This window comes from Sardina pilchardus, chromosome 15, assembly GCF_963854185.1.
Source record: "Sardina pilchardus chromosome 15, fSarPil1.1, whole genome shotgun sequence".
NCBI lineage: Eukaryota > Metazoa > Chordata > Actinopteri > Clupeiformes > Clupeidae > Sardina > Sardina pilchardus.
This window is the reverse complement of record NC_085008.1, coordinates 3153646-3167421: the sequence shown is the minus strand read 5'-3', so window position 1 is coordinate 3167421 and position 13776 is coordinate 3153646. Positions and strand designations below refer to the sequence as shown.

At 42.4% G+C, this 13776-nt stretch overlaps 1 protein-coding gene across 1 annotated transcript in view; it reads right to left on the bottom strand.

The window, feature by feature from the left end:
* Positions 1 to 12187: 12187 nt before the first annotated feature.
* The window catches only part of LOC134102360 (neuromedin-U receptor 1-like), a gene marked incomplete at its 5' end in the record, with an annotated part of 7272 nt that continues 5683 nt past the window's right edge, over positions 12188 to 13776 (bottom strand). The window contains one exon of the mRNA XM_062556444.1: positions 12188 to 12612. Coding sequence (XP_062412428.1) covers positions 12188 to 12612 — 425 coding nt within the window. The remainder of the gene's footprint in view (positions 12613 to 13776) is intronic.

Here is a 13776-nt window from a genome sequence, read left to right as displayed (position 1 = left end):
TCCTATCTTATCTTAAGGGGTACCCAGAAAGTCCTCACTACATGGGTGTGCTCTGCATGTTACTGTAGTTCAACTCAAATTCTGCAGAATTCCCCACCCCTCTCAGTGTTGGCTATTAAACCAGGAGTCTGCAGTCGCCCTCATCCATCTGACAACACACACAGTCTCTGTGCATCTTACCAGTCTGACATCACCAATCTCTTATTCAGACGTGAGTATGTGTTTGTGATTATATAGACAGAAGATATGTTTCTGTCAAACATGTGTCTTCAGGTGTTTTTTTGTTTTGTTTTGTTTGATTCAACATTTGTTATAGTCACTCAACTAGGCTATACCTTGAATGTACTATATGTTTGGATGAAGAGTAGTTATTGTAGCCTATTTGAGCATATAGTCCACTCCATTCATTACTTCTTAAAGCAGTTTCATATGTTGCTACTTGCTACTTGAAGGTGAAATCCAGCGAGTTTTCACAAAGGCCTAGATCTCCGTTTCTCGAGGTCACCGAGTATTGTCGGAAAGGAAAAAAAAAAACGCCCAACCGTGGCACGACTGGCTGGGGCACCTGCACCGCCCGCCAGCGACCCGGGTTCGATTCCCGCCCCGTGGTCCTTTCCAGATCCCACCCCAACTCTCTCTCCCACTCACTTCCTGTCTCTCTCTACTATCCTATCTGATTAAAGGCATAAAAGCCCCAAAAAATATAAAAGGAAAAGAAAGAGAAAAAAAAGGCAGCTGCAGCGCTACACTCTGGGGGCATGTCCGTGAGCTCCCATGGGCTATGTTCATCAAATTGACTAAGGATTTCTTGAAGCAGTTTGATATGTTAGGCTATTAAAGGTGAAATCTTAAGGTTTTCATACAGGCCTAGATCTCCGTTTCTCGAGGTCACGAGTATTATCAGTAAGAACAAAACAAAAGCAATCGGTTTAACGTAGTAGCCAGGCAACTGCAGCGCAACACTCTGGGGGCATGTCCGTGAGCTCCCATGTGCTAAGTTTTAGCTAGGCCTATAGCCTACAACTGGGATGTATACTGTGTAAACAGCAACATGCCTCTATTTATTACTTGTGATGGCCATGTTGTTTTAAAAAAAACAAGTGTAAACATGCCCTTCGTGGCATACAGTATTTGTGTTTTTTTGTGTCTTTTGTAAAGAATTGTGGATCTCTGATATGTTTTCCCCAGGAGATGAGTGGGACTAACACACTTCCAGCAGGCAGCCACCTGGCACCAGGACAGTTTCTGAGATCAGAGAACAACATGTACACTGCAAGATTTGAGGTACAGTTTGCGATGATGTATAAGATCAACCATAACTATCTGATGAAGCGATGGAATAAGCCATCCCTCACCTCTGCCATTCCATTACAGGAAGATGGGAACTTTGTTTTAGCAGCTACAGCGCAAGTTTGGCAGACTGATACAGCAAAAAAAGGAGGTGAATACATCAGGATGGAGCCAAATGCTAACTTGATCATCTACGACCAGTATTCTAGGGCAGTGTGGATGAGCAACACTGCAGGCATGGCTACGTCAGGGGTTAAGCTCGTACTGACAGATGATGGGCACCTAAATATCATGTCGTACAATAGAGTGCTCTGGAGACAACCTATATGCTCCTGATCCTGATGTACCACACGGATAAAAATAATTAAATTCAGGCCAGAATAATAATTATTGATAACTAATTTAATGAATTATTAAAATACTGACCAGTGTGTCTGAGACTAGCATTTTATGATTCTGAAATAGTTATGTAGGCTAGTCATCAGCTTCTAACATGAAGCCAAATGATTTTACTGATGATCAAAGCATTTGCTTATGATTAAATGACTTACTGACGATCAAATGATGATGATTATTGATGATTAAATGCATGTATTAAAGACAAAAAAAAGCTTTTTCTTTTTTTTTCAAATAAATGAAGTGAAAACTTTGTTATTCTAATTCAGCAGTGACCACTGTACATTTCTCTGTTAACTTGGATTCCGAGCAAAGGAATACAAATGGTCATCCCTGCTTTGCACAAGCTCAGCAATATCTTTCATGGCAAGACAAGTTTGTGCTCATGTCCATGGGATTTAGTACATGCTTGTGCAACCTATAATGATATCAATAAACATTAAGTTCAAAATGAACTATGTGTGTGTGTGTGTGTGTGTGTGTGTGTGTTTCTAAAACGGATAATTCGGATAAAACGGACAATTCTGGTCCTTGATTATGATTGGCTGAAGCGCGTAGCCTACTATGCCATTGTAAAATCCAACACAAACATACACCTTGACCGCATTTCGTTCTATAGTAATGCACTACACTTGCACAAAAGTTAGAGTAGCTGTGTCTCGATGTTGCATGGCAACCATTCCGTAGTTTAGGGGGGTTTTAGGCACTCCGCTTCACCCCTTAGCTGTTCTAAAAGCAGTGTAAACTACGGAATGGTTGCCATGCAACAGTATATACACTGTAGGCCTATATATTATATTTTATAGTGACGGTTTCAACAATGCTTCCAGGAAAGGCACTCTTGTGATTTTTGTGTCACCGGCACCCCTACACACACACACACACACACACACACACACACACTCATTCACTCCCACACCTCTGATATAGTCATTTAGGGAGGGAGGTTATTGTCCAATGTTCATAACAATGCCAGTAGTAGTAAATGGTTCCTAGTGTGTTGATGAGTGTATCGCCAGGAACCACAATGATGAAATCACATCGTCACTCTTTAATCCATCAGTGTAGGTGGAATTCAGCTATTGATTGAAACCACACACTGAATTGACTCAACATTGTAAGTTGTATCTTGAAGGGCCTTTTCCAGTTTGCTGCTATCTCGGTTTGGAGTTGTGTGAGTGGGTGGGTGAGTTGTAAGCATATCTCTGCTTGCATCGTATTTGCTGTAGAATTCTCCTCTCCTCCACCCCTCTCTTAGCCTGGAGACCATGACTCTCTTCACAGAGAGTCTGGCCTTGATCCATTGGCAAACGTGTACAGTATTTCCTGGTTGGTGGATGCTTGTCTGAAGTTTGAAATCATTTAAGTTCAATCACTAACATTTGGTAAAGACCAGCAGATGGCGGTGGAGTTCAGGAGGCTCCGTGGTTGTTTGCACTTGCAGAGATGAACTGTACCACAAGAGGGCGTAACAGCACCGTCACTCACACATTGACTTTGCTGTACATGAGACATACTGTGTGTGCAGTGGCTGAGACAAGACGAAGACTATTTAATTTAAATTGTATGAAGTTAGTTCAGATTAGCAGTTCATTGAATCCTTCATTTGTATGCAGCCCAACAACAGAGGTGATTTAATACTGATTTTTATATGGTGGCCAGGTTTGTGAAAGGTAAACAATTACAGCTTTAAATTCAATATCAAATTGTACATTATTAAACTAACTGTTTAATGTAAAGAATAATTGAAAAAAAATGTAGTTGACATATGAAGTAGCAAATAACTTGAGATTATGTAAAACATCTGAAGCACATAACTTCATGCAATGTAGACTACACATAGACGTGCTATCTATAAAAATCTATAAAAGCCTCAACTCGCACACAGGGGATATTCTCTGTCTACACACAGTGTGTAGCCTACAACCATACACCTGCAGGCACGCCTGATTAAAATAGCATCCGATCCAGTGGACCGAGATGGGAAACGCAACGTGGAATAAAAACGCTGATAAATGCACTAGGCCTAGACCATTTTGCTGGTTGATGGGGTCTGGTGGGGCTAAAAAAAATTCCCCATGAAAGTTTGAGACGACTGGTTTACAGGTTCTCCATCAAAACGAATATACAATGCTCAGCAGTGTGTATTGTCTTTGCCCCCCAACCCCCTTTCAAATGCAACAGTCTAATTTAGACAAACACATTACAGTACAGTACAGTCCAGAAGTTTCCCGAGAGTGGAGGTTCTCCCCTTATTGGACATTCTCTGTGGAGGTGAAGGATTGACAACAGGCAAAAAATCTAATCTCCGAAGAGCTACAGTATATCAAAGATTATGAATAGCGGAGCAAGATACTGTATTTCAGCAGGAGCCACATCCGGGAACCCGAATCGCACAAGGAGAGGTAAAAAAATCCCCCTTTATGCAGAGCAGAGGCAGCGACTGAAGTCTATTGACGTTTATGGCCATAGCTCAGAATTGGACTAGCTGGTTTAGCTGATCTCCAATGTTTCTCATTTAAAAATGTTCAGTCCTCAAGTTTATCTTTCCTAGACAGAGGGTCTTCTAGTTTGACTTTAAAATGTCATTTCATAGTGAGCCTATTCAAGTGGACGGGAGATGTGAGTAGGCCTACAGTTTAAAGGTCAACTGATGGTTTCTCAACAATGCTTCCAAGAAAGTCACCGTTGAGATTTTTGTGTCGGCGGCACCCCTACACAAACACACACTCACACGCACACACACACACACACACACACACATTTCACTCCTAAACATCTGATATAGGCTAATTGGTCACTTCATCATCCGATCATGTGATTGAGCTCATAGCCATTCTTCTGCAATCCTTCTGATCTGTGGTCTCTGCGCCCACCTTCTCCCCTCTGTGGATTTTAACGGATGTGACTGCAGGGACATGTGATAGGCCTACTGGAACAGGAACACCTCAGCACACACACACACACACACACACACACACAGGCACAGGAAATCCTAACCTGGAATAGGCTGCAACCTGGTTGTGCCCCGGGACAACTGCTGAGACCATGTAGGCAACCCCATGACTGCGCCAACAATGGAGATGTATCCAAAAATTCACAAGCTCAGGAAAAAAAAGCAAATCGGAAAATCAAATACTCCACTCCTAACAGAGGAAAAGGCTTTGTGTAATTGACTCCAGGAGAGAGAGAGAAAAGAAAAATGTACTGTAGGTTACTTTTCAAAACACAAAGTGCTGTAACGACAATCCAACCAACCCAACTGGACAAACTCTGGATTATTTATTCTTTTAACAGACCATAAATTCGGCTATATAAACTCACAATTTCACTCACAAATTCAACAAAGTCAACTAAACATATTATTGCAAATGTGACAATGTGTAGGAAAAGTGAATTCCAATCAAGTATGAGCTCCTCAAAACGTGCCACATTTTTTTACAACTAACAATTCAGCTATTCACATGTAAGTTTCCAAGAACAACGGCAAAAAAACAAAACATGATTGGCCTATCTATTCCTAATTTAAATGTACACATAACGGACAGCATAATATTCAGTAGTTTGATTTCTGTCTAATGGCCTGTAATGTTCATGTTACTAAAAAGCCTAATTGTTTAATAAGTAGCCTCCTGTTTCCTCTGTGAGGCCGATTACAATTGCCCCATAGGCTTATCCTACAGTATGTCCTTTTGATCAGCTAGACAACGAGTCACAACGTGATGTCACTTGTAGGCTTCCAGATACTGTTTTTGAGTCATATCGTTGGAAATATCAGGTACACCATTCCACAAAATAATTTGTCTCCTCCATCATCAAATTATTCAATGACTAAACATACATTCAGTAGCATGTCTAAATGGACACTGCACTAGTCTTATCTTATTTTATCTTATCTTATGAGGTAGGCAGAAACTACTTTCTTACTACATGGGTGTGCTCTGCATGTTACTGTAGAATTCCCCGCCCCTCTCAGTGTTGTCTATTAAACCAGGAATCCTCAGTCACCCTCATCCATCTGACTACACACACAGTCTCTGTGCATCTTACCAGTCTGACATCACCAATCACCTATTCAGACGTGAGTATGTCTTTCTGATTACACAGCATGTTTCTGTAAAACGTGTGTTGTTGTTGTTTTTAACATTTGGTATGGTCACTCAACTATACCTTGAATGTATTTTAGAGTAGTTATTGTAGCCTAGTTCGGTGTCACATGTAGACTATCCCATTGTTGCCGCCCCATCATTCTTTATCAGTGAGAACGAGGACCGAGGAAGGAAGGGAGGATGTATAAAAGACAAATGAGAGGCACCCTCAGTGTGTGTTGTCGGTTATTACTTGTGGAGTCAGCGTGAAGCTCTAGATAAAACAGAGTGGCGACACTCCCATGGACCTCCATAGGAAAAAATGGCAGCGCTTTTTCCAGGCTATTTTCTCGTTATGGGACTTTTGGAACTGTTTACAGCCAATCTCTTGGTCAGTAGTTAATGAGTTAATTGATTACACCTTCCAGCATCTAGAAGTAATTCCTGCAATTCAGCCATTCAGCGCAGGTTTTTTGGAACTTTTGATCGCGTGGCGGCGACATCAAAGCGTGTCACAACTCTCTCTCTCTCTCTATGGCTCTGGCTCTGTGTATAGAGAAGAGACAACTCTTTGTTCAGTTTGCTTACTGTGATTTTTTTATTTATTCAAGTAAAACAACACTTTGAGCGTCTGTATCCTAGGGATGTGCCGAGCGAGGCTTTGGAAGCAGTGACGCTTACAGCCAAACTGGTTTGATGCTTTGAAGCTTTTCACACTCTACTCCACAACGCCATATGGTGGTCAATAAAAAATCCTACACAACCAGCGTTATCCAGATGTTTTAAATAAAACAACGCTCAAACAACATGGTCATCATCATGGTTTCATTATTATTATTTAATGAACAACAATACACATGCACATACTGTACAATGTTATAGACAATGAGACATTGTTATAATCATTTAATGCACTAACTAGATAGACCACAGTGCGTGCTGTGTTTTGAAACCAGCATGAAGTGTCAGTGAGGTAACAAAGTTTCTTTTCCATAGGTCACGTGACGGCCTCATGTCAAACTAGGCTCCGGAGCACTATTTCGAAGCAGTAGTGTTTCAAAAGCTTGGGATGAGTGTTGAGACACCCCATCTGCATCCCCAAAACCAAGTCTTGGTTTGTGATAGAATAACCGATCGTGATATGGATGTAGCCGAGGCAACAAGACTTCGTGAAGCCCTAACCCAGCTAGGCCAGCTACTGGGTCAACAGCAAGAGCAAATTACCCTCATGTCTGCAACCATCCAGGAATTGGTTGCTCGACCACCACCACCACCTCCTCAGCCAGCACCCCAACGAGGGGTGAAACCGGAGAAGTATGATGGAAACCCAGACACCTGTCGAGGCTTCATGCTGCAATGCGCACTGTACATGGCTCGAGATCCTGCACACTTCCAGTCTGAAGAATCCAAGATAGCTCTTGTCATTTCCCTTCTTACCGGAAGAGCGTTAGAGTGGGCTACTGCAGTATGGGAGCAAGGAGGAGACAACATGGCAGATTTTACCAGCTTCAATGCACTCTTCAAAGCAGTGTTCCAGCATCCAGCAGAGGGCCTGGAGGTCGGGGAGCAGCTGCTGAAACTTGAACAGGGTGACCGTACAGTCGCTGACTATTCGCTGGCTTTCCGGACCATTGCAGCCAGAAGTGGTTGGAATGACCAATCTCTGCTCACCGTCTACCGACGTGGCCTGAAACCTGATATACAGTCGGAGCTAGCCTGCCGGGATGACAACTTGACCCTGGACCAGCTAATGTCGTTGGCTATACGTCTGGACAATCTCCTAAGAACAAGAGGAATACGTAGGATCCGGCCGTGCGTCAACAGTGTACCCCTTCAGGCCCAGCAAGCCCAGGAGCCAATGAAAGTAGGCCTCACACACCTGACCATGGAGGAGAAAGCGCGCCGGTGGCGTAATGGTTTATGTCTGCACTGTGGGGCGTATGGCCACCTCAGAGCTACCTGTAACCGCCGTCCTCAACCCAAAGGGCCACAACAGTCTGCTGTGGTGAGTAGAGCCTACAGTGATTTCATAACTGAACTATTCAGCATATATCAGTAACTCTTGCTACATTACATTACATTACATTTCATTTGGCTGACACTTTTTTAACCAAAACGACTTACAACAAGGTAAACACATTTAAGCTTTTAAGAACACTTAAAATTAAAAACCACAATAAGTGCATCAACGAGTGTAATAAGTGCATCAATGAGTGCAATTTGTCTGTAGTAGTGCTATGAGAGGAGATGTTCTCTGAAGAGCTGGGTTTTCAGACATTTTTTGAAGATGGCGAGGGATGTCCCTACTCTAGCAGGAACAGGTAGTGCGTTCCACCAACGAGGGTCTCTTGTGGAGATTTCCTCCCTGGGCCAAAACATTCTTCTTCCGGCCTTACACCTTTTCAGTGTTTTTTGGGGTTTCAACCACCACTCTTCCCCTGACACCCATGTAATGCAGAAGTACCAGCAGAGGAAAGGTATTCTAGTAGCAGGTATTCTTGAGTGTCTGCTTTTCCTCTAACGTTCACTTGCAGAGGGCAGTAAAGAGACACAAGAGAGCTGCTGGCCGTCACCGCCAAAAGGCCCAAACTTACCTATCGGGCCGGAGGGTGTGTTTGTCCACAAGAAACATCAATCTCCGCCAGCAATGGAAGAAGCGTGGACCACCACGCTTCATTGGACCTTTCAAGATCCTGAAACAGATGAACAGGGTAACATTCCTCTTGCAATGACCTCCTCATTTCAAGGTCTCACCTTCATTTCATGTCTCCCTCCTCAGGCCAGTAGTTCCAAGTTCACTGCAGGAGGCAGAGCCTGTGGACACTCCACCTCCGGTCCTTGACGTTGATGGGGAGCCGGCATATGCTGTGAGAGTGCTTTTGAATTCAAGACAGAGACGACCAGATGACTCCAATATCTCGTTGATTGTGAAGGGTATGGTCCCAAGGAGCAATCTTGGGTTGCAGACGAGGATATTTTGGACCCCATGCTCAAAGCGGAGTTCCACCGAAGACGCCCTGACCATCCCGCTCCACGAACCCGAGGTCGTCCCCCTGGTCCAAGTTCTAGAGCATCTGGAGATGCTCATCAGAGAGGGGGGGGGGGGGGGGGGGGGGGTAAACACACCCACACTATCCCAGCCCTCCGTTCTGGCTCCAGTCCAGCTTCCTGCCCAACCTACATATGCAGATCCAATCCGTTCACCCTCCCCAGCATTTTTTATTTAGTTTTGCCATCTTAGTTTCCCACCTTGTCCAGTGCCAACTTGTTTCCAGTTCTAATTAAGTTCCTAGTTATACCCTAGACTCTCAATGGCCGGGATTCCCAGATTCGTTAAGAAGCTCTTAAGTGCTAAGAACATTCTAAGAACGCTCCTAAGAAGTTCTTAGCACTTAAGAGCTTCTTAACGAATCTGGGAAACCCAGCCAATGTGTGTTGTCGGTTATTATTTGTGGATTCAGCATGAAGCTCTGTGTATAGAGAAAACTTTGAGGTCACCGAGTATAGTCGATAAAAAAAAAGAAAAGAAAAAACGGTTTAACGTAGCAACCAGGCAGCTGCAGCGCTACACTCTGGGGGCATGTGTGTGAGCTCCCATGTGCTATGTTTTAGCTAGGCCTATAGCCTACAACTGGGATATATGTACTGTGTAAACAGCCATTTTTACCTCCACCAAGGAGGTTATGTTTTCATCTGGGTTTGTTTGTCTGTCTGTCTGTTTGTTTGGTTGTTTGCTTGCAAGATAACTCAAAAGGTTATGGATGGATTTCGCTGAAATTTTTAGGAAATGTCTGAAATGACCCAAGGAAGAAACCATTACATTTTGGGAGTGATCCATAATACCATCTGGATCCAGGAGGCGGTTATACTTTCGCTTGGCGGAGGTCTGCACTCTGAGAGTGCTTTTCTAGTTTATTACTCGTGATGACCATGTCATTTTGAAAAAAGAAGTGTAAACATGCCCTTCGTGGCATACAGTATTTGTGGGGTTTTTTTCAGAATATTTTAGTCTTTTGTAAAAAAAAATCTGGATCTCTGATATATTTTCCCCAGGAGATGAGTGGGACTAACACACTTCCAGCAGGCAGCCAACTGGCACCAGGACAATTTCTGAGATCAGACAACAACATGTACACTGCTAGATTTGAGGTACAGTTTGTGATGATTAACTATAAAGCTCCTGACGTAGAGATGAAATAAGGCATCCCTGACCTCTGCCATTTCATTACAGGAAGATGGAAACTTTGTTTTAGCAGCCACAGCACAAGTTTGGCAAACTGGTACAGCAAAAGGAGGTGAATATATTACGATGGAGCCGAATGCTAATTTGGTCATCTACGACCAGTATTTTAAGGCAGTATGGATGAGCAATACTGCAGGCATGGCTACATCAGGGGTTAAGCTCGTACTGACAGATGATGGGCACTTAAAAATCTTGTCGTACAATAGAGTGCTCTGGAGTCGACCTGAATGATATTCTCTTGATCCTGATGTACCACACGGATATAAAATAATTAAATTCAGGCCAGAATAATAATTATCAATAAAATAAATAATACTGACTAGTGTGTCTGAGACTAGCATTTTAGGATTCTGAAAAATGTATGTAGGCTAGTCATCAGCTTCAGCACTGTTAACATGAAGCCAAATGATTTTACTGATCATCAAATGATTTGCTCATGATTTCTTTATATCATCAATGATGATTGTTGATGATTAAATGCATGTGATAAAGACAAAAATAGCTTTTTCTTTTTTTCCAATAAATGAAGAAAAATCTTTGTTATTATAATTTATTCTAAATCTGTTACATTGGATTCCATTAGCAATGGGGTAAAAATACCCATCCCTGCTTTGCACAGCAATATGTTTCATGGCAAAGACAGGTTATATGTTTCAAGTTCATGTTCATGAGATTTAGCAGATTGTGCAATTTAAAGGTGAACTATGCAAGTTTTTTTTTGCTTCATTTGCTTTAAAGAGAAAATATGCAGGATTGGCGATTTCATCTCCGGTTTCGGTTCTGTTTTTAACAGAAGAAAACTGAGATGAAATCGCCAATCCTGCATAGTTTCTCTTTAAGTTTAAAATGAACAATTTATATATGAGGCCATTCACAGAACATGACAAGGATGTCCACTCTGCACTAGCCATTGAAGCATTGGCTCAGAAGATTCGACAACTGGCATATGTATAGGTGGAGAGTGCTTTAAACTTAACTTGTATGCAGATGATCTGATGTTATATCTAGCTAAAGTCGAAACATCAATCACACATGTTTTGAGTATTATAGAGCAATTTTCTAAAGTATTTGGATTTAAAATGAATGTGGGGAAAACTGAACTCTTATGCCAGAGTGGACATGAAACAGATTTGCCCATGTGGTCGTGTACTAAATAACAGAGTACATATGATTCGGTCTAACAATGCATGCTTTCCCTTTACAAAAGGACTCCCAGGTTAGCTGCATACAGTAGCTGCTAGCTGGTATAGAAAATAAACCGGATATCTTGTGCAGTCATTGAAAATAAACTATTGTTTATGTTCTTTTCAGAAAATAAGCCAAGGCCAATGAGTTTGAGTTAGAAGAAATAATAAATAGCATATTTTTTATTTTATTTTCGCAAACATTAAAAACGGTCCCACAAACCCGAACACCTTACAAGGGTTAATATTGTCTCAGATAAATGTCAATTTTCTCACTTCGACTTACCGGTATTATAACAAATATCGTAAGACAAATATACTAATACCATCGTGAATTGTACCATGCTGTCAACAAAGTTTTAATGCTGCTTTAGATATGAATGAAGTTTGAAGTCAGCCAAGTTCACAGCAAGGCAATGACAACGTCTAACCGACACACCGAAGCTTGTAATTTGGTTAAGAACCAAACCAGCTTTTGTTCAAATCTACACACCTATCACTACTGAAAAATATAAGGCTTGTTTATCAAATGTTATTTTGAAGTATAGGTAAAATGTTCTACATCTCATGAGCTACCTACAGACGTATTTGATAGACATTCATAGTGCCCAATAAACGGCATTCTTAAACCATGCCTCAAATACGAGAAACATGTCTGGTTCCGTAAAATTACGGAAATGCTCCAGTAAATTCTGTATCTTAAATGGGCCTGTAAAATGCCTAGCCTGTGTAACACCAGACCTCATTCAAGATACAGAAGTTACTGGAATATTTCCGTAATTAAATTTTACATATGGCTGGTAATGGTGAAAGTAAAAACAAGACAAAACAAAACAAAAAATAGCATAGCAACATAGCATATTTGCCCCATAGGGCTACACTGTAGAGTTTTCTGACGATGGTAGCCAGCATAGTGCCCGAGAGTTGAGTTTGAGTGCTCTGGGCAATGGTGTGAGGGTATTGTTGTTGCACTGGCCAGTGCCTGATTAGGTAAAGGTGGATTCATTGTTGTTTTCTACCCTGGCGAGGGCATTGGTGTTTTCTACCCTGGCGATGGCGACGGTGTTTTCTACCCTGGCGATGGCGATGGTGTTGCACTGTGGGCCGTCACTGAGGGTGCTCCGCAAGGTGAGCCGGGTCATGCTGAGCGACTGCTTCCTGCCGGGCACGGGCCGCTGGGAGCGCTGCCGCTGGCACACCACCTCCTTGAACATCTCGCGGAAGCGGCTGGACATGAGGTTGTACAGGACGGGGTTGATGGCCGAGCTGAGGTAGAAGAAGACGCCGGAGATGACGTGCACGTACTGGAAGATGTTCAGCTGGTCGCTCGTCCAGTGCTCGATGAAGCTCCACATGAGCCGGTCAGTGTGGAATGGAGCCCAGCAGATCCCAAACACAACCACCAGGACAACTGTCAACATAAACAAAAACAACAGGACAACTGTCAACATAAACAACAGGACAACTGTCAACTTAAACAACAGGACAACTGGAAACATAAACAACAGGACAACTGTCAACATAAACAACAGGACAATTGTCAACTTAAACAACAGGACAACAGTCAGAATAAACAACAGGACAACTGTAAACATAAACAACAAGACAACTGTTAACATAAACAACAGGACAACTAAACAAGAGGCGACTGCTCTAAGACTCCGTCACAGATTATCACAGAAAAAATGGTCAATTGCTTCTGCGTTTACATTACTACAGTATTCCAACTAGTGTATGCTAGAAAGTGCGCAACTTCGTTTTTTGTTTGTTTGTTCAACAATTAAAGCCTTCGCAGAAGAGTTGAAGCTGTTATTGCTGCAAAGAATGGTCCGACATCATATTAAACCCTGTGGATTAAGAATGGGATGTGACTGAAGTTCATATGTGAGTCAAGACAGGTGACCCAATACTTTTTGCAATATAGTGTATACAGACTGTGGTTTGGTCTCAACTGGTTTAGCCGTCAAAGAACAATATGGGTGTACCTTAATATTTATTTAATAATTGAACATAAAAAATTATCACAGCTTCCCCTATTTCAAAGAGCAGAAATAAATAATGTATGTGCACCAGCAGGGTTTTTTGAGCACCTAAACCATAGTCAGGTAAAATAAATATATTGTTTGACTACCTGCATTGGTCATTGTTATACTAACCACGTTCACTGTGAAGAAACAAAGCAAAAGCACATCTGTCTGTGGTAAAAGGTAAGACAGTTGGTTATAGCCTGAGGAACTTGTTCGCTCAGAGATTTTCTGCCAGAGGCTGTAGAAAGTTGTGTGAAACAGCGCAGACAGGATTGAAAGTGTGTCATCTCAAGGGGTAGGAATGTTGTTATCATACACATGGACTGTCTTTCATTTTCCATCAATCTGTTTTGTGTCCTGTGATATTGCCTGTCGTCTCGAGGGGTAGGAAATGTTATATGACACAAGGACCCCCAACCCCCCCCCCCCCCCCCCCCCCACCCCCGAGCTTTGTTTGCTACCTGCCAGCTGAGCTGAGGGAGAGAACGAGAAGGAAGCTTTGTTTGTTGGCTACCAACAGCACCGCAGGGAGAGAACAAGAAGAAGAG